Source organism: Microcaecilia unicolor, chromosome 5 (assembly GCF_901765095.1).
Source record: "Microcaecilia unicolor chromosome 5, aMicUni1.1, whole genome shotgun sequence".
Classification (NCBI taxonomy): Eukaryota; Metazoa; Chordata; class Amphibia; order Gymnophiona; family Siphonopidae; genus Microcaecilia; species Microcaecilia unicolor.
In genome coordinates, this window is record NC_044035.1 from 57,605,377 (window position 1) to 57,624,649 (window position 19,273).

General features: G+C 47.0%; 1 protein-coding gene across 3 annotated transcripts in view; it reads right to left on the minus strand.

The window, feature by feature from the left end:
- Window positions 1-13,775: 13,775 nt before the first annotated feature.
- LOC115470054 (cytochrome c oxidase assembly protein COX15 homolog) overlaps window positions 13,776-19,273 on the minus strand; it is a 56,226-nt gene continuing 50,728 nt past the window's right edge. For all 3 annotated transcript variants that reach the window (XM_030202938.1, XM_030202939.1, XM_030202940.1), the window contains 2 exons: window positions 17,712-17,825; window positions 13,776-15,899 (listed from right to left, as the gene is read on the minus strand). In XM_030202938.1, coding sequence (XP_030058798.1) covers window positions 15,768-15,899; window positions 17,712-17,825 — 246 coding nt within the window. In that variant the 3' untranslated portion in view covers window positions 13,776-15,767. The remainder of the gene's footprint in view (window positions 15,900-17,711; window positions 17,826-19,273) is intronic.

The window sequence follows — 19,273 nt, forward strand, 5'->3', positions numbered from 1 at the left end:
AAATTACACCCCCCGGGTGCATTTTTACCTGCTGGGGGGGGGTGCAGCGCGCCTGTCGGCTCCGAGTCCGCTCGTTCCCTGCTGCTCCCTCTGCCCTGGAACAGGAAGTAACCTGTTCCACGCAGAGGGAGCAGTAGGGAGGGAACGAGCGGACTCGGCCAACAGGCACGCGGCACCCCCCCAGCGGCGTGCACCCGGGGCGGACCGCCCCCCCTTGGTACGCCACTGCATGATTAAACCAACAGAAATATTGCTAACATTTAAATCACTAATTTCAACTTTGATATCTTCCCCTCTCCCGTTATGATTCATATCATATGAGATGAGTGAGTAAAATTATGTGTGATATTTTGTATTGTCCACTCTTACAAGAAGCTGTCTGCTTAATATTTTGACCTATGCCTACACCTAAACTAACTTGGATGTACCTTCAAGTGAGTGGCCTTAATGCCCATATTAAATAGAATATTCTCCAGAAGGAAATAAAAAGGCTATTATTTTAAGGTGTGTCTCTTGTAAAAAAGAGATCGATAGAATGAGGGGAGAGTTGCATAAAATACAATTGGAAACTATAGAATTCCAACTGAGGAAATTGGAACAGCAATTATATGAATTTGTTAACAAAGTAGGGAAGACACTGCTCGTAATCTAAAACAGAAACAAGCACAGAACAATATTAATAAAATTAGTGGGGTGGGGGGGGGGGGCAGTGGAGACTTGTTAATAAAGCCAGACCAGATATACAACAGATTCAGGGAGTTTTATGGTCACTTTTATGCTAAAGATGGAACTCTCTCGATAGACAAGATATACACACTTAAAAAAACTGCAAACGCACTAGTCAGAAACTAAGAAATGAACTTACACATCAACTCTACAAGAAGAAGAAAATGATAAAATCCCAAAGAGATGAAATTATAAGGAACGTGGAGGAACTACACTCGTACCTTATGAGCCAACTCAAGGAAGACCTGCAAAACATCCAAGTGAAAAAACACCACATTGCTTTCTGTTTAAAAGAAATAAAGCTGTCTTCTCTCCTGCAGAACCACAGAGAGACAAACATCTCAGCTCGGAGCACAGGCAATGCTGCAAAACCAGCAATCCCAAACAACTAGGATACACTTTCCAATCCATCTGAGGTATGTGAGAATCAGAACCCAAACAAACCAAGAGATCAGGAAAGTCAACAGATGCCCTGCTGGCAAACCCCCACTGATCACACTATTGAAAATGCAAATCAAATGGGGATATTAAACCTTTCAAACTATCAATTATCACAGCATGAGATCTCTGTACTCTCCAAAGGATTTTCATTTTGTCTATCCAGCAAGCTGGATGAAATTCAGCTGTACTCAGACCTGGAAGAATTCTTTAGACAACTCAGCTTGAAGGTACATTTTCACAAAAAAGAGACTCCCAACAAACTGGAATACAATTTTATACAAAAGAACACATATTTCACCCTACAAAACAATAAATTAGACAACTACACAGAAAGTTTCAGGCATAGGATAAAATCACAACTTTCCAGCAAACAAAAGAAAATTCTGTACAACCTTTCTCCACCAGAAAGAGCGACCATAGAAACCCTAGAAAACAACCAAAGCATTGTAATCAAACCCGCAGACAAAGGAGGCTCTGTGGTGATTATGAACACACAAAAATGCATCAAAGGAGGACACAGAGAGCTCTTAGTCAACACATACTCCAGTAAACTAATGGGCAGATGATCAAAAGCCCCGCACTGTTCCAAACAGCGCTCTCAAAATAGCACTGGAACAGTGTGGGGTTTTACCACACCTATGATCAGAGATAAATGCATGCAAATTTAAGCATTAAGCACGCAATTCTCTCTGATCATGGGGCAGAAGTGCGGGAGGATTGCTCAGGCACAATTCTCCCGCACTTGTTTGACAGGTCTGGGCTGTCAAAAGCCCAGACTTGTCGAACACAGGGGCTGGAAGTCCATGGGACCACCAGACCCCAACTACCCCTGCCCCGAGCCAGGCAAAATGGGGGCCAGAGGTCGGCGGACCTCTATTCCCCCCGACATAGGTTCAGGGGAGGCTGGAGATCCAGTGGGACTCCAGCCCCCTTAACATCAAACTGATGTCCATGGTGGCCCAGGGATGCACTGGGCGGGGCTTCACATCATATAAGAAACTCCCTGGGCAGGGCTGGGCACCGCCATTTTGCAGGCAGCGCCAATGGAAGAGGAAGGAGGCTACCTCCCTCCTCAAACCTAAAGTAGGGGGGTGGGGAAGGGCCTCTAGACCACCAGGTGGGTGGGAGGGGATTGACCACAGTCCACTGGGCCACCAGGGACATCAGGCGGGTCAAGGTTCCTGTGGGGGGCTGCTGCACTGGGGGGAATGGGGACCTGCTAGCATGCAAATGGAGGCTGGACAGGGCTCACTATTCCTCCCCAGTGGTCTGAAAACTCTTAACACCAGCTCCGAGCTGGCAAAGGGTATGCCATGGCCAGTGAGCCAATCGTTGGCACACTGGTTGCTGATCAGTGGGGATGAATAGGTTTAGCATGCATTTGCATGCTATTTGCACTAAGAGTCCTGTTTTGCATGCATTTGCCTTCAAAGCCTACGAGCACGTTTCACGTGCTCGGGTGCTCTGATCATGGGGCGGTAGCAGATGCTAGTATGGTGCTAACAGCCTCTAGCGCCTGCGTTTGCTTCTGATTGTTGGCCCATAATTGAGGAACCCACGAACGTTTATACAAAACAGCGGAAAAATCTTATCAAAACACTTCCAAAACAAGTACAGCCACATCTAAAGAAACTCATACCAAACCATCCATCTGTGAGCAAATTCTACATGCTACCCAAAATCCACAAATCTAGAAACCCTGGCAGACCAATCATATCTGGTACTGGCACACATACAGAGGAAATATCTGGACTTAAAGAGGGGATTCTTAAACCTTTTGTTCACAATACAAATAGCTTCATACAAGACACCACAGACTTTCTGAACAAATTATATCACGCAATTACCACTGGGTGCCCTTCTAGTCACAACCAGTGGCGTAGGTACAGGGGGCCTCAGGGGCCTAGGCCCCCACATTCCTGTCTCAGGCCCCCCCAGCAACGATGGCTAGCCAGGTGCCTGCATGTCCATGCGCTGCACCCCTTCCCCCGAATGTCCACAGATGCTCCTGATGCATCTCCCCTTCTCACTCCCCGTTGTCCTTCCACTTCGTTTCTGCAGTGGCACCACAGTGATTAAGCAGGACAGACAGCAGAGCTGCCTCAACACCTCGGCCTTCCCTAGAACATACCCCGCCCTACTCTCCTCTGAAGTAACTTCCTGTTTCCGTGAGGGCGGGCGGAAACAAAGTTACAGAGGAGGATGGGGTATGCTCTAGGGATGGCCAAGGCTCCGAGGCAGCTCTGCTTTCTGTCCTGCTTCAGTCAGTGTGGTGCCGCTGCGAAAACAAAGTGGAAGGACCATGGGAAGAGAGAAAGGGAGACACTTGCATTGGGAACATCCTTGGACAGTCGGGGGCAGGGGTGCAGTGCATGGCAAGGTAGGAAAACTACAGGGAGGGAGAGGGAAGGGTGCTGGATCCAGCAAAGAAATGTTACTCTGCTGGGTTGGGCTGGGGAGCTGGGACGGAGAGAAGGTGGTGGTTAGATAATTGAAAACAGGAAAATGTATGATCCTATCTAGCCCATTATTTGGGCTGAAGCCACCCAAAACAATAGCAAAAGATTGTTACAAATATGGGACTGCCTATGTGTGGTCCATCTATGAAAAATCAAAAGCTGTTCCAGTAGGATAGGCAAGTGCCTTAAAGGGTGGAGGACAAAAGATTTTTTTTAAACTTGACAGCTTTTTATGTATGTATTTATTTGAAAGCTCCCCATATGTAGATATAAATATCATGAAATAAAAATTGAATATCAACAGCTTAAAATTATTGTGGCTGGTGGAAACAGCAGTTATAAACTCTATATTTTGTGCTAATTTTTCTACATTTCTCTATACAATACAGATGACCAAATTTCAGTGAGGATATCCTGTTCCCTGATGGGTTCACCTTAACTGTTATTGTAATCTGCCTTGAGAAGCCTGGTGGGAATATATTGAAATTAAATGGAAGTAAAATTAAACTCTCCTTTCATTGGGACAGGTGCAATCACATCTTCATTGCACCTCTTTTGTAGAAATATACATTTTAAATACACAAATGGATTATTCAGTTTTGAGCATATTTCAGGGATAAGCAGAGGGGAGGAGGGAATGTCAGAACTGCTCTCCCAGAGGCCTTTAACTGATATACAGTAGGTCCTGAAGCTAGGCCAATGCTGACAAAAATGATACATTTGTATCGGTCTAAATCTTTGACTAGTTTTCATGCTTCCTCAGGTTGGGACATTATACTGCTGACGTGGATCCTGTCCTGACCTAAGAAGGTAAAATTAGGTTTCATACCTGATAATTTTCTTTCCATTAATCATAGCTGATCAATCCATAGACTGGTGGGTTGTGTCCATCTACCAGCAGGTGGAGATAGAGAGCAAACTTTTGCCTCCCTATATGTGGTCATGTGCTGCCGGAAACTCCTCAGTATGTCGATATCAAAGCTCCATCCGCAGGACTCAGCACTTAGAGAATTACACCCACGAAGGGACACTCTGCCCAGCTCACCACCGCCGAAACGGGGGAGGGGAATTAACCCAGCTCATCCCCACACAAGTGGGGGAGGGGAATCCGTCCAGCTCATCCCCGCGGAGCGGGGGAGGGACACCACACCCGCCGATGCGGGGGGATCTGGCTTATCCTGCAACTGCAACCGCGGGAGGAGCTGACTGACCCTAACACCGCCGAAGCGGGAGGGGTACAAAGCTGCCCTACAACCGCACGAAGCGGGAGGGAGTGCCGGCAGAATTTTAAGTCTCAATCCAGCCCCGTAAAACGGAGGGGAGAGGAATGCAGCAGCTCACTGTAACACAAACTCGTCTCAACTCTTGAAGAATCCAAGTGAAAAAACTTGAACACGAAGTCTTTCTGAAGTAACTGAAGACTAAACTTGAACCTGAAATGCAACCAGAATAAAAACAGTACAGATATCTGGGAGGGGCTATGGATTGATCAGCTATGATTAATGGAAAGAAAATTATCAGGTATGAAACCTAATTTTACCTTCCATTTCATCATGCTGATCAATCCATAGACTGGTGGGATGTACCGAAGCAGTACTCACCCAGGGCGGGACATAGCAATCCCTGATCGCAACACTGAAGCTCCAAACCGGGCCTCCGCCCGAGCAGCCACAGTCAAGCGGTAATGCTTGGAGAATGTATGGGCCGATGCCCAAGTTGCCGCCTTGCATATGTCTTCCAAGGAGACGGACCTGGCCTCTGCCATCGAGGCCGCCTGAGCTCTAGAGGAGTGAGCCTTCAGCTGTATAGGCGGCACCTTCCCCGCGGCCACAAAAGCCGCTGCAATGGCTTCCTTGACCCATCTTGCCACTGTAGGCTTAGCAGCCTGCAGACCCTTACGAGGACCTGCAACCAGGACAAACAGATGATCCGATTTCCGGAAATCATTGGTCACTTCCAAGTATCTGATGATGACTCGTCTCACATCCAGATATTTAAGAGCAGAGTACTCCTCTGGGTAGTCCTCCCTACGAAAGGAAGGGAGACAGAGCTGCTGATTCACATGGAAGCAAGAAACAATCTTGGGCAGGCAGGAAGGCACTGTGCGAATAGACATTCCTGCCTCAGTGAACTGCAGAAAGGGCTCTCGACATGAGAGTGCCTGGAGCTCGGAAACTCTTCTGGCTGAAGTGATAGCCCCCATTTCAACGTCAGGTCTTTCAGAGATGCCCTCAACAAGGGTTCAAAAGGCGGCTTCTGTAATGCTCTTAGCACCAGGTTGAAATTCCACGCAGGCACCACTGAGTGCAGAGGAGGGCGCAGGTGCTTAACTCCCTTGAGAAAACGCACCACATCTGGCTGCGAAGCCAGGGAAGCATCCTTCAGGCGGCCCCTGAAGCAAGCCAGGGCCGCTACCTGGACTTTAAGGGAACTGAGCGACAGGCCTTTCTCCAGACCTTCTTGCAGGAATGCCAACACTGAAGAAATTGGAGCAGTGAATGGAGAAAATGAGCCTGCTTCATCACGCTGCAAAGGTACGCCAAACCCTGGCGTAAGCAGTAAAAGTAGAGCGCTTCCTCGCTCTCAGCATAGTGGCGATGACCTTGTCTGAGAATTCCTTCTTCCTCAGACGCTGCCGCTCAATAGCCAGGCCGTAAGACCAAAGGGGGAGGGATCCTCCATCACCACGGGACCCTGATGTAACAGACCCTGCTCCACTGGCAGCCCCACCAGGATTATCCGGCCCGGATGCTTTGCCAATCGGTCTAGCACCCTGCCCAACATGGGCCAGGGCGGGAACACATAGAGAAGCTCTTGTGTTGGCCACTGTTAGAGGAGAGCATCTACTCCCAGAGATCGAGGGTCCCGTCCTCTGCTGCAAAAGCGCGGCACTTGGCAATTGGCCGATGACGCCATCAGATCTAGGCTCGGCTGGCCCCAGCGCTTCGTGATATCCAAGAACGCCTAAGCCGATAACTGCCACTCTCCGGGATCCAAGGTATGGCGACTGAGAAAGTCCGCCTTGACATTCATGACTCTGGCAATGTGGGCTGCTGACAGCTGCTCCAGGCTCGCTACCGCCCACTGGCATAGATTCATGGCTTCCTTGGCTAGAGGGGCGCTCTTGGTACCTCCCTGGCGGTTGACATAGGCCACAGCCGTGGCATTGTCCGACAGGACCCGTACAGGCTTCAACGCCAGTACCGGGATGAACTCCAAAAGCGCCAACCGAATGGCTCTGAGTTCCAGGAGGTTGATAGACCACTTTGCCTCTGCAGGAGACCAGAGCCCCTGCGCTGTCCTTCCCAAGCAGTGGGCTCTCCAGCCCGACAAAGAGGCGTCCGTCGTGACGACAATCCACTCCGGGGTCACCAGAGGCATTCTCGCAGACAACTTGTCTGTCTGCGTCCACCAGCTCAGCGCCTTGCGCACTGCTGGGTCCAAGGGAAGGCGCACAGCATAATCCTCCGACATCGGAGTCCAGCGCAGCAGCAGAGATTGTTGTAGTGGTCTCATATGAGCCCTGGCCCAGGGCACTACATCCATCGTGGTCGTCATAGAGCCCAACAGCTGCACATAGTCCCAAGCCCGAATAGGAGAGGCTACTAGGAACTAGTCCACCTGAGCCTGAAACTTGACAATCCGATTGTCTGGCAGGAACACTCTGCCCACTTGGGTGTCGAATCGAACTCCCAGATACTCCAGGGCCTGAGTCGGGCGCAGCTGGCTTTTCTCCCAGTTGATGATCCACCTCAGGGAGCTCAAAAGAGCAACCACCCGGTTCACAGCTTTGCCGCACTCTGCATAAGAGGGGGCTTGGATCAACCAGTCGTCCAGATAAGGATGGACTTGAACTCCTTCCTTCCTCAGGAAGGCCGCGATGACCACCATTACTTTGGAGAAGGTCCGCGGAGCAGTAGCCAACCCGAACGGGAGGGCTCTGAACTGGAAGTGTCGGCCCAGTACTGCAAAACGCAGAAAGCGTTGATGAGGAGGCCAGATGGGAATATGCAAGTACGCGTCCTTGCTGTCCAAGGATGCCAGGAACTCTCCTGCCTTCACTGCCGCTATAACAGAGCGGAGGGTCTCCATGCGAAAGTGCCGAACTTTCAAGGCTCAATGGACCCCTTGAGGTCGAGGATAGGCCGTACAGAACCTCCTTTCTTTGGAATCACAAAGAAAATGGAGTAACGTCCCTTGCCAAGCTGATTTTCTGGCACCGGAACGACCGCCCCCAGGCGGATCAGATTGTCCAAGGTCTGCTGCACTGCCACAGCTTTGACCGGAGACTTGCAGGGAGAGAGTACAAACCCGTCTTTTAAGGGTCGGCAGAACTCTAGCTTGTAGCTGTCTCTGATGACTTCCAGCACCCAAGCGTCTGAAGTTATTGTGGTCCACTCGCCCATAAACGAGGACAGCCGTCCTCCAATCTGCACTGGGGCATGGACCAAGGCCCCGTCATTGGGTACGAGACCCTGGGGGAGGACCGGAGGGAGCACCTCCGGGACGGCGGTCTCTGCGAAAGGAATGCTGCTTGGGGGAGAAGTTCCTCTTGAAGGAAGAGGGGGCAGAGGAGCCCGACCTGCCCGGGCGGTACCGACGGGCTTCCTGCAACCGTCCTCTGGAGGTACCAGGGCGAGTACTAGCCCGAGCCCTGACCTCTGGTAACTTCTTGCCCTTAGACGTGCCGAGATCGGTCACGATCTTGTCCAGCTCGACCCCAAAGAGCAGCTTGCCTTTAAAAGGCAATCTAGCCAGGCGGGATTTAGAGGCGTGGTCAGCAGACCAATGCTTCAGCCAAAGCCACCGCCGCGCAGAGATTGTCTGAGCCATGCCATTAGCTGAGGCTCTCAAGACATCATACAGCAAGTCTGCCAAATAGGCCAAGCCCGATTCCAGGGCCGGCCAATCAGCCCTCAAGGAAAGATCCGAGGGGGAAGCCCGCTGCACCATAGTCAGGCATGCCCTGGCCACATAGGAGCCGCAAACTGAGGCCTGCAAACTTAAAGCAGCCGCCTCAAAGGACGACCTTAAGGCCGCCTCCAATCTTCTGACTTGGGCGTCCTCTAGGGCAGTGCCACCTTCCACTGGTCACGCCGTTTTCTTAGTCACCGCAGTGATTAAAGAATCCACGGTAGGCCACAGAAAGGCCTCACGTTCACTTTCAGGCAAAGGATAGAGGCGGGACATAGCCCTAGCCACTTTAAGGCTCGCTTCCGGGACATCCCATTGAGCCGAAATTAAGGTGTGCATGGCATCATGCACGTGGAAGGTTCTAGGCGGGCGTTTCGTCCCCAGCATAATGGCAGAGCCAACAGGGGCTGAGGGAGAGACGTCCTCCGGAGAGGAAATCTTCAAAATGCCCATGGCCTGCACTAACAGGTTGGGCAAATCCTCTGAGCTAAAGAGCCGCGCTGCAGAGGGGTCATCCGCTCCATCCGAGCGGGGATCCGTCTCCTCCAAGGAATCCGCAAAGGACCGTTGGGAGAACTCAGATACGCTGCCCTCATCTACATCGGAGGAGACAAAGTCCTCCAAGGCCTGGGAATCAACCCGAGGGCGTTTACCTCTGGGAACCTCAACCTCTTTACCAGACGAGGGAGCAGGGGCAGCGTTTTGCATAAGGAAGGCCTGATGCAGCAGCAAAACAAACTCGGGGGAGAAACCCCCCAGACTGTGCACTTCCGCAGCCTGGGCAACAGCCCTAGACGCACCCTCAACCGGCGCTCGCAAGAGCGGGGGAGAGACATGCTGCGCATCCAAAATGGCGTCCGGCACGACACTCCGCGAAGGAGCCGCATGGGAAGAGCAGCGCTTAATTTTAGCCGCTTTGGTGCCGTCGCCCAAATTAAGGGCGTTCATGGCATTAATGTCTCCAACCTCAAGGGCGGCCCAAGAAGAAGCCGTCCGAGCCGCGTGGCCGGCCAAGATGGCGGAGGCGAGGAGCGGGGGATGGGCGTCTATGGCGGGAAAAACCGCCACGCCGGACGAAGGACCGGGACATTCTTCGGTCATGAAACTGTCACCCAACAAGGGCGAATCAGGCTTTAAGACCCCCGCATCCCCTCTAGAAGCGCTCAAGCGATCCGGGGAGCGACTCTTTACGCCCTCGCTCTCCGACGCCATATGCCACGTGGAGATAAATCGGGGATCCCCTGCCCGCTATACAAAAGGTAAAAAATTACCTGCTTTCCGCTCCGAGCTGTAACGACCTGGTGTCCCAGTGAGTAGCTGCAATGAACGTTTAAATAAACGTCGAAATAAACGCCTTTAAGGACGTTCAAAATTTTTTTTTTTTTTTTTTAACGGAGCCAGCGGGAGGGGGGAGAAAAGGAGGGACCTGGCACCACCAGGTTTGCACTTGCTCAAAAGAGCCCTCAACCCCAGGCACTCAACAAAACCTAAAAATTAGGCTTGGAGGCCTAGCCAGAGCTGCTGCTGTGTGTGACCACCACCTGCTGAGATAGAGAACATACTGAGGAGTTTCCGGCAGCACATGACCACATATAGGGAGGCAAAAGTTTGCTCTCTATCTCCACCTGCTGGTAGATGGACACAACCCACCAGTCTATGGATTGATCAGCATGATGAAATGGAAAGAGGTTTTACCTTTGAAAGCTAGTCAAAAACTGTATTATGTTAGTCCATTAAAAACAGCATAATTTTCTGTTTTATTTATTTGTAATATAGTTATTGGAACATGTCAGTGTTTAAAATTTATATCTGCTGTTTTTATATTTTAAACAGAAGAGGGGGCATTCATCACTGCTTCTCTTTTCCTCGTTTATTTATTTGGATTTTGCTCACACCTTTTCAGTAGTAGCTGAAGGTGAGTTACAGTCAGGTATACTGGGCACTTCCCTGTCCCTGGAGGGCTCACAATTTAAGTGTACCTGAGGAAATGGAGGGTTAGGTGACTTACCCAAGATCACAAACAGCAGCAGTGAGATTTAAACTGGACACCTCTGGAAGTTAAGCCTGGCGCTATAACCACTAGGTCACTCCTCCTCTCCCAATGATGTTGCATTATACGCAGAATCAAGCTTTTAGGAGGTTCAATTTTTGTGTACATCTTTCTATTTTTAGTTTTTGATTACTTATTCTGTACTTGGTGAGAGTCTGTCTGTGTTCTGCATATGTGAAAGAGAACAGATTTTCTGTTAGCACTGCAAAGGACTCAAAATACAAGCTGATGCATGTCACTACCTTCTCCTACATGAGCACGCAGTTATGGAATGCATTACCTACAGACTTGAAAGCAATCAACGAAACAACTACCGTGTTTCCCCGAAAATAAGACACTGTCTTATATTAATTTTTGCCCCCAAAAATGCGCTAGGTCTTATTTTCAGGGGCTGTCTTATTTTTCGGGGAAACATTGGGGTTGGATCGGGGTTGGCCCGCCCGCCCTCTGTCACTCCCGGAACTAACCTTAAACGCCTCCTTTCACCTTCGCAGCAAGCAACAGCAGGGCAGGCCACTCCTTCCTTCCATGTCCCGCCCTCGCCTGACGTAACGTCCGCGAGGGCGGGGCACGGAAGGAGAGGTCTGCCCTGCTGCGAAGGTGAAAGGAGGCGTTTAAGGTTAGTTCCGGGAGCAACGGAGGGAGGGGGGGGGGGCCCGGCCCGGTAGCGGCCCTGCTTTCAAACAAAAATTTGCTAGGTCTTACTTTTGGGGGAGGCCTTATATCTTCCAATTCAGGAAAACCTCTACTAGGTCTTATTTTCAGGGGATGTCTTACTTTCAGGGAAACGGTATCTTTTGAAAATCCCTGAAAACATTCTTCTTCAACAAGGCCTACAATTGAGAACCTATCGCTTCACTAAGTCACCTTACCAACCCACTCAATTATGAACGCCCATTTTCTATAACCACCCTAATCACTCTCTTCCTTCTTCTCTCTTCCCTTCCTTGATCATTACACATTACTAACTGTACCCGATATCCTGAAATGACAATGTTTACAAATCTATGTAAGCCACATTGAGCCTGCAAATAGGTGGGGGAATGTGGGATATAAATGCAATAAATAAATATCTGTGTAGGATCAATTCATGCTGAATAGGCCTGTTTAGTTTTCCAATAGGTGAATTAATGTTCTAATGCCCACTGTTGTGTTTACAATGCTGCCCCCTTTGATAGGTTGGCTCTTGTTGTGGGCCTCCTGGGAGTTAGGGCTGTTATGGTATGGTACAATTGCTTTATAGGTTCTGTGTGACTTTTGTATGGTTTTTATTACTTCACAATATGCCTGATACTGTATTTTGGATTCAGCTTGCACCTTTTTCCACAGTTGTAGCTCAATGTGAGTTATATTCAGGTACATTAGGTATTTCCCTGTCCCTAAAGGGCTTACAGTCTGTACCTGAAGCAATGGAAGGTTAAGTGACTTGTCCAAGATCTCAAGGGGCGGCAGTGGAATTTGAACCCTGGCTTCTCGACTGCTACTCTAAGCATTAAATACAACTAACACAGATAAAACATGTTTAGTAATACAACAGTAAACTAAAGGCCAGCAGATCTTAAGCCTGGGAGCCAGGCAACCTACTAAAAAAAATTGATAGGAAAATCATTTTATGTTTGCCATTAACCACCATTGTTCACATGGCCAACTAGAAGATGGTAGACTGAGGTACTAGAGCTAACTGGGGGCCAAGTGTTAAGTGCCTGCTTGTATTTCCAGAATACTGCAAATATTGTTCTATTTAATAAGTTGTATTATGTTACATTTTGATTTTTTGGCACACAATTCCTAGACTGTATCCATTTGCATATCACCATCAGTAACAGAAGTGGTGTTAAAAGATGATTGTCAACGCTTTGTTTCAGAGCAAGTTAAATTTTATTGAAAACATTTCCTGTCTCACATTGCATTTTAGATCTCTATCCATCATATTTAATGAGTGATCCACTAGATAGATTAGTCAATTGGATAACTGTGTTGATAGGAAGGTTGCTTAAATGCTACCCTGCTTCTTTAGGTGGTATCTTAATACCAATACCTAAGAAGACAGGATCTCATCTAAGTGATCCATCAAGCCAGTAGCCAGTATTCCAATAATTGCAAAATTTAGAGGTCCTTGTCTCCACTCAGCTGGATAAATATCTAGTAGATCTCATGGGCTGTGTACATCCAATGCAGACTGGCTTTAGAACTGCCCACAGTACTGACACATTGTTTCTGATTCTTCTGCAAGACGATAAAATCTTACTATGTCAAGTTAAACAGGTGATTTTGTTTTTACCTAACTGCAGCATTAGATAATTTAGCTAATAGTAAATCATGATTCACAGTAAGGAAAATCAGAATATCCGGAACAGCTCAAGAGCAGCTGAAAATGAACAATAAGTTGTCATTTTGGAAACTGAGCCAGGGCTCCCTTCTCTCCCCTACACTATCTATATAATTTGTACCTCTGCTTCCCTGGATGGCTGGCTGTCTGGGTTCGTAACATGCTGATGTCAGCTCGCCTCCAGCGTTTCCTTCCCTTTCAGTGTCCCGCCCTCGCGTAGAGAGGAAATGATGTCAGAGGAGGGTGGGACACTGAGAGGGAAGGCTGGAAGTAACGCAAGCCCAGCCTGCTGCCACTGCAACCTTAGATAAGATGGCCAGCTTACAGGCAGGGCAGCAGGAAGGACAGAGTCACTGGCCATGGAATGGAGAATTGCTGCACATGGATGGGAGGGCAGGGCACAGGAGAATCGCTGCACATGGATGGGATGGGCAGGGCACAGGAGAATCGCTGCACATGGATGGGATGGGAAGGCAGGGCAGGGCAGAAGCAAATCACTGCACATGGATGGGATGGGAGGGCAGAAGCAAATTGCTGCACATGGATGGGATGGGATGGGAGGCGAGGGGAGAATTGCGGGACACGGATGGGAGGTGAGGGCAGAGCAGAGGAGAATTTCCGGACATAGATGGGATGGGAGGGAAGAATCGCTGGACATGGAGGGGAGGGCAGGGGAGAGAGAAGCAGAGGGACACTCCAACATAATGTACATCAATCGCTGGACATGGATGGGATGGGGGGTCAGGGCACAGAATCGCGACACATGGATGGTATGGGAGAGCAGGGGAGAATCGGTGGATATACATAGTAGATGATGACAGCAGAAAAAGACCTGCACGGTCCATCCAGTCTGCCCAACAAGATAAACTCATATGTGCTACTTTTTGTGTATACCCTACTTTGATTTGTACCTGTCCTCTTCAGGGCACTGACCGATGGATGGGATGCGACGGGAGAATCGCCATTACATGATAGCCTTGCTAGCGCCAGTTTCATTTTTTTGAGAAACGGGCCTTTTTTTTGCTTGTTTTATATATATCTGAGCTCTACTGAAAAGGGAGCTAATGTTAGGTGCATCAGTGTCTCTTATGCCAGTTATTTCTTACTCATGCCTGTATTAACAAAAATCTGAACCAAATGCTGAATTACCATTACAGATTACATGACAAGGAGAAAATTGGTGTCTCACATTTTTTGAAGCTAAACAGAGAGAAAAACAATCTGTTATGGTTAAGGAATCCTTTAGATTCTGTACCTAATTACACTTGAGCTCTGCTGGATACTCTGTCGAGTATCCAGAGTATTGCGCATCATGCTGGATGCCACACTATCTTTGAATATCAAATATTCTTGAAATTACATCAACTTGCTGCAACTAGATCATTGCTTTTTTTTTTTTTTTAAAGAACAGTTTGTTATTGGTCCAAACTCTTCTTCCAAATTTAGACTATTGTAATATCCTCTACTCTGGAATCACTGTAGCACTAAAGGTTAGGTTGCAGTTAGGGCAAACTACAGCCACCAGAATGATCTTTAAATTGCATAAGCACCTCTTGATTACATTGCATTGGTTGCTAGTTGAGGCAAGAATAAGTTTTAAGATGGCATATTTGACTTTTCACATTTTTTGAAGGCTCAGCTCCTGAATATCTTATGCATCAATTACATTCTTCCTTCAGGAGATCTAATCATATTAACAATAATCCGATTCTATACTTTCCATCTGTAAAGACTTTGTGCTTTAAATGTGTCCTAAATTCTTCTTTTATCTATCAAGCAGATTTAAGCTACCCAAATATCTTAAGACTTTCTGTTCCCTACTCTGCCTTCCAGAGAAATTTTAACTTATTTTATTTGAAGAGTTATTGGGTTGATTTTGTGGGTATTGTTTATAATAGCTAGATGTTTTATCGTACTTGTAATTATTCTCTTAAGAGAACTATATGGTTATGTAATCTGCTTTGGGGCTGCTGCAAAGGATTTAGTGGAATATAAACAGGCAGTTTAGAAGTCATTGTGTTTTGACATTAACTATATGTTCCAATTTATTCTTGAATCTGTCTATACTGGGCATATCAATCTGCTTCTACTGCTTAGCAATGATCAATTATGCTGGTTTGCACACAGTAAAAAAAACAGATTAAACTGCACCCCATTAACCCCCCTCCAGGCCAGCCTATCAAGTCACATTTACAATTAGTTTTTTTTCAACCTGGGCCATGTTTTTCTGAAGGTTGGTTATCTCAACTGTGCATTCATACGCTGCCAGTAATAAAATAAAATAGAGTTGGTACTGAGAAGCTAAAGTTCTCCAAGACCTACCTGGTCAAAGGTAATCACAACCTTATCTAGAAGTTTTACATTAGTTTTACGAAATCCAAAGGGACCCAGAAAGCTATGTGCTAGAAAGAGAAGCAAGATGTAGGGCATATTAAGTGGAAGGAACCCAGAGCTGCTGGAAGCAGCCAGCCAGCCTCAGGCAACTTTTGGCACAGAAACAAATCCCAGCTTCCCTGCTCACTTTGAAAACAGTGTATTTCTCCTGTAGACAATTTTGTAATCAAAGAAAGCTATATAAGTTCATATGATTTTTAAAAACTTTTCTATACATGTGTCTCACCACTTGGTGAAGTTACACTGAAAAGAGGTATATTTCTTGTCAATTTTGATAAAAAAAAAACCAAAAAGGCAGATACAAGGATTCATCAGGTGTTGTAATTCATTCACAATATATATTTACAACAGAAAAAAAACCCTGAAAATGTTCTTTATTAAAAAAAAAATACTGTGCCCATCTTAAAATTATTTCAGATGAGCAAGGCAGTCTTGACACAAGCAGAGGGGCCATTCACTTTGGGAAACGTCGGAGTTCATGCATAAGCCATAGTGCCATGCTGAGTAGTGCAAGGGAGCCCGATTGGTGGGTGGCAGCCAGCGGTGTTGGAACATAGAGAAGTAGTGTGCTGATACCCAGAGTGACCTGGCAAAAGGGAGAGAGAAATAAAATAAATCCTGAACATGTATTGTGACCACTTACAATGACCAGTCAAAAAACAGAAGGGGAGAAAGAGAGAGACACAGATTGAGTCAAAGAAACCCGCCTCATATTTTGCATTGGTGTCCCCTCAATTATGGCAGCAAGAAACAGGACTGGGAGATAGATCCAGGCGCTTCATATACAGACCAAGAAACACCAAAGATGAAGATAACTCTTAATGATGGCTCGACAAGGCACCGTGTTTTGCACAAACATGCTTGCCTCAGGAGTCTCTTGACTGTATTGTGTTGTAAATATAACAGTCAGAAATGAGTCTGTCATCAAAAACTGAATTACTAAAAGGGTCTTGAAAAAGACCGTTTCAAAAAAATGTTGTCATCTCTAACACATGTGCAATGGCGGCTAGTAGGTATTACTGGTAACACGTGTGCTTCCTCGTGGGATTCTGGTGTTCTTTCCATCCAGGGGTGTGCTGGTAAATTTTTAACAACGGGCTTTCTCTCCGGGCATAGCCGGCCCTGAAATTTGGGGGGGGGGGGGGGGGGGGGGGAAATACATGCCTCTCTCTCCCCTCCCCTGTGCAGGCACGCTAGGCATACCTTTGCCAAGCCCCACCAGCCAATAAATGGACTGCCACCATTCTCTGCTGCTTGTTTCTGGCTCTGAGCAGCATGATGGAACCTTCTTGCGCTTGCATGAAAAGTTCCAGCCTGATGCTCAGAGTCAGAAACAAGGAGCAGGGAGTAGCAGCAGTCTATTTACTTGGCTGGTGGGGCCAGCATCACTGCCAGCAAAGTAAAAGAGAATTCAGGAGGGGGCCCAAGCCCACATTTTGGGAGTCAGTTGTTAAAGTAGCCATGGGTAGGCCTACTTAACAACCGGTTCCCAAAATTCTTAAAAACTTAAGAAACGGCTCTCGCGAGCCCACGAGAGCCCGCTCCAGCACACCTCTGGCAACAGGTAGACAATTCCCTGCTCAAAAGAGCTCACAATCTAAATAAGACAGGTAACAGTCAGAACAACTAGAGGTAAGGGAATTAAAGAGGAGGGGGGGGGGAAAGGTACAGAGCAAGTGAGCAGTGGTTAGGAGTCAAAAGCAGCGTCAAAGAGGTGGGCTTTTAGCTTGGACTTGAAAACGGCCAAAGACGGGGCTAGACGTACATGCTCGGGAAGTCTATTCCAGGCGTGAGGTGCAGCGAGACAAAAGGAACGGAGTCTGGAATTAGCAGTAGAGGAGAAGGGGACAAGAGAGATTTGAGACTTCATTATGTTTTCATGAAATGTACACAGGAGTGACTGGGGATTGTTTTTTTGCCTCATCTGGATCCTAGGGTTCAACAGCATGGAGATTTTTAAAAAATGTTTTAAATATTGGAGTGTAATTTGCAGTTATTAGTTAAATTTAGTGTTTGATCATCCGCTATAGTTCAGACATCTCTAAGCAAAGTAGAAACAGACACAAAAAGGTACATTTTTGCACAAACCTAGTATCAGATTACTGTTATTCACCATGATTGTTTTGTGATGACAGTCTGGACTGAAGACTGTAGAGTGGATCACATAGTTTGAATTGGTTTGATTTGCTGCCAACTCTGCTTCTTGTAAGTAATAGGGACATCTCTGTCTACTGGTGACCCAATTGCTCTAGACTGGTTACGAAATTCCAGGGCCACACTGATTTGGATTTGAAAAGGGATGTGCGAGTTGTGGGGCAGGGGGAGAAAGAATTACATGGACCTCCTTGGAAGTGAAAATAGCCAAGGATGTTTCTCTCATATAAGCACAGTACTCTACCTGTAAATAAGCCACAGCTAGGAGACATGTCAATGCCATCTTTGTTCTGTGAGGGAGAGGGATCTTTCGTGAGAAGAGGTACATTGCGGTGATGGCTGCCACTGAACTGATCCCCTGAAAGCAAATAAAGGAGCCTGATCATTTACATTTATTAGTGAAGAGTTTTCAGCACCAAAAGGAGATAGAAACACACACCTATATATAGGACAACAAGTATATATTTTATGAAAAGGCAATAACTCTAGCTGTCACAGCCTTTCCATAGTCCTCTGTAGAGGGGTTCCTCAGGGATCCATTTTGACTCCAGCTCTATTTAACATCTTTATGACACAACCTAATTTTAAGTCTTGGCTTGATCGCATATCTTTATGTGGATGATGTTCAAATTGTTATACTTTGAGATCCATAAGATGTTATCTCACAAGACACAAAATGAAATCAATCAATCACTCAATGAGACTGAGAACAAATTTATGCTCAGTCATGTTCTCAACCAGGTAACAACCTTCAAAGACAGAGACACTCTGGCACTTGCAAAAAACGTCTTCATTCCCATTTTTGCCTATACTGGCTGGTGCTCCATTAAACATATGTGATACTATTAGGTCATTGGGGTGATATTTGATGGTTCTCTTAAGTTTAACTCTCACATTTCACACATCTCAATGAATGATCAGTGCCCTTCGCCAGATATGTTTAATTAGAAGCTATTTGGATGTTGCTGACCTTAAAACATTAACTGCATTAGTCCTCAAATGTATTATTGTAACTCTGTTTTGGCAGGTGTACCAGCCTATGATCTTAAATGCCTTCAACTCCTTCAAAATCTGTCTGTGTGATCTATGGAGCAAACCAAATATGATCATGTGATGCCTTTAATAAAGCAAAAAAAAGGCTTTGGGAGGCCAGTAGGATCCAAAACAAGATCTTTTTACTCACTCATAAAGCCCACTTAAGGGTCAACCTCCCTACTTAGCTAAAATGCTTATGCCATATCATCCACCTTGCATTCTAGCAACACACATTTGCTGGTAGTTTCTGCTTATAAAATTATTTGCCTAGTCACATATCGTCATATGGCATTCAGTTGTCTTTCTCCAACTTTATGGAACGAGTTACCAGATGCCCTACAGTCTGATCGTTCTTGTTCAATAATACGGTCGGGGATGCCCAAATCTTGACATTTAGGTCGTCCCTAGAGATGGTTGTCCTTAGACTTGGTCGTTTCTGATTTTCGGAGATAATGGAAACTAAGGACGCCCATCTCAGAAATGACCAAATGCAAGCCCTTTGGTCTTGGGAGCAGCCAGCATTCGTAGTGCACTGCTCCTCCTCACATGCCAGGACACCAACTGGGCACCCTAGGAGGCACTGCAGTGGACTTCAAAAAAAGCTTCCAGGTACATAGCTCCCTTACCTTGTCCTTGTGTGCTGAGCCCCCCAAAACCCACTACCCACAACTGTACACCACTACCATAGCCCTTACAGGTGAAGAGGGGCACCTACATGGTGGGTTTTGGAGTGCTCACATTTACCACCACAAGTGTAACAGGTGTGGGGCA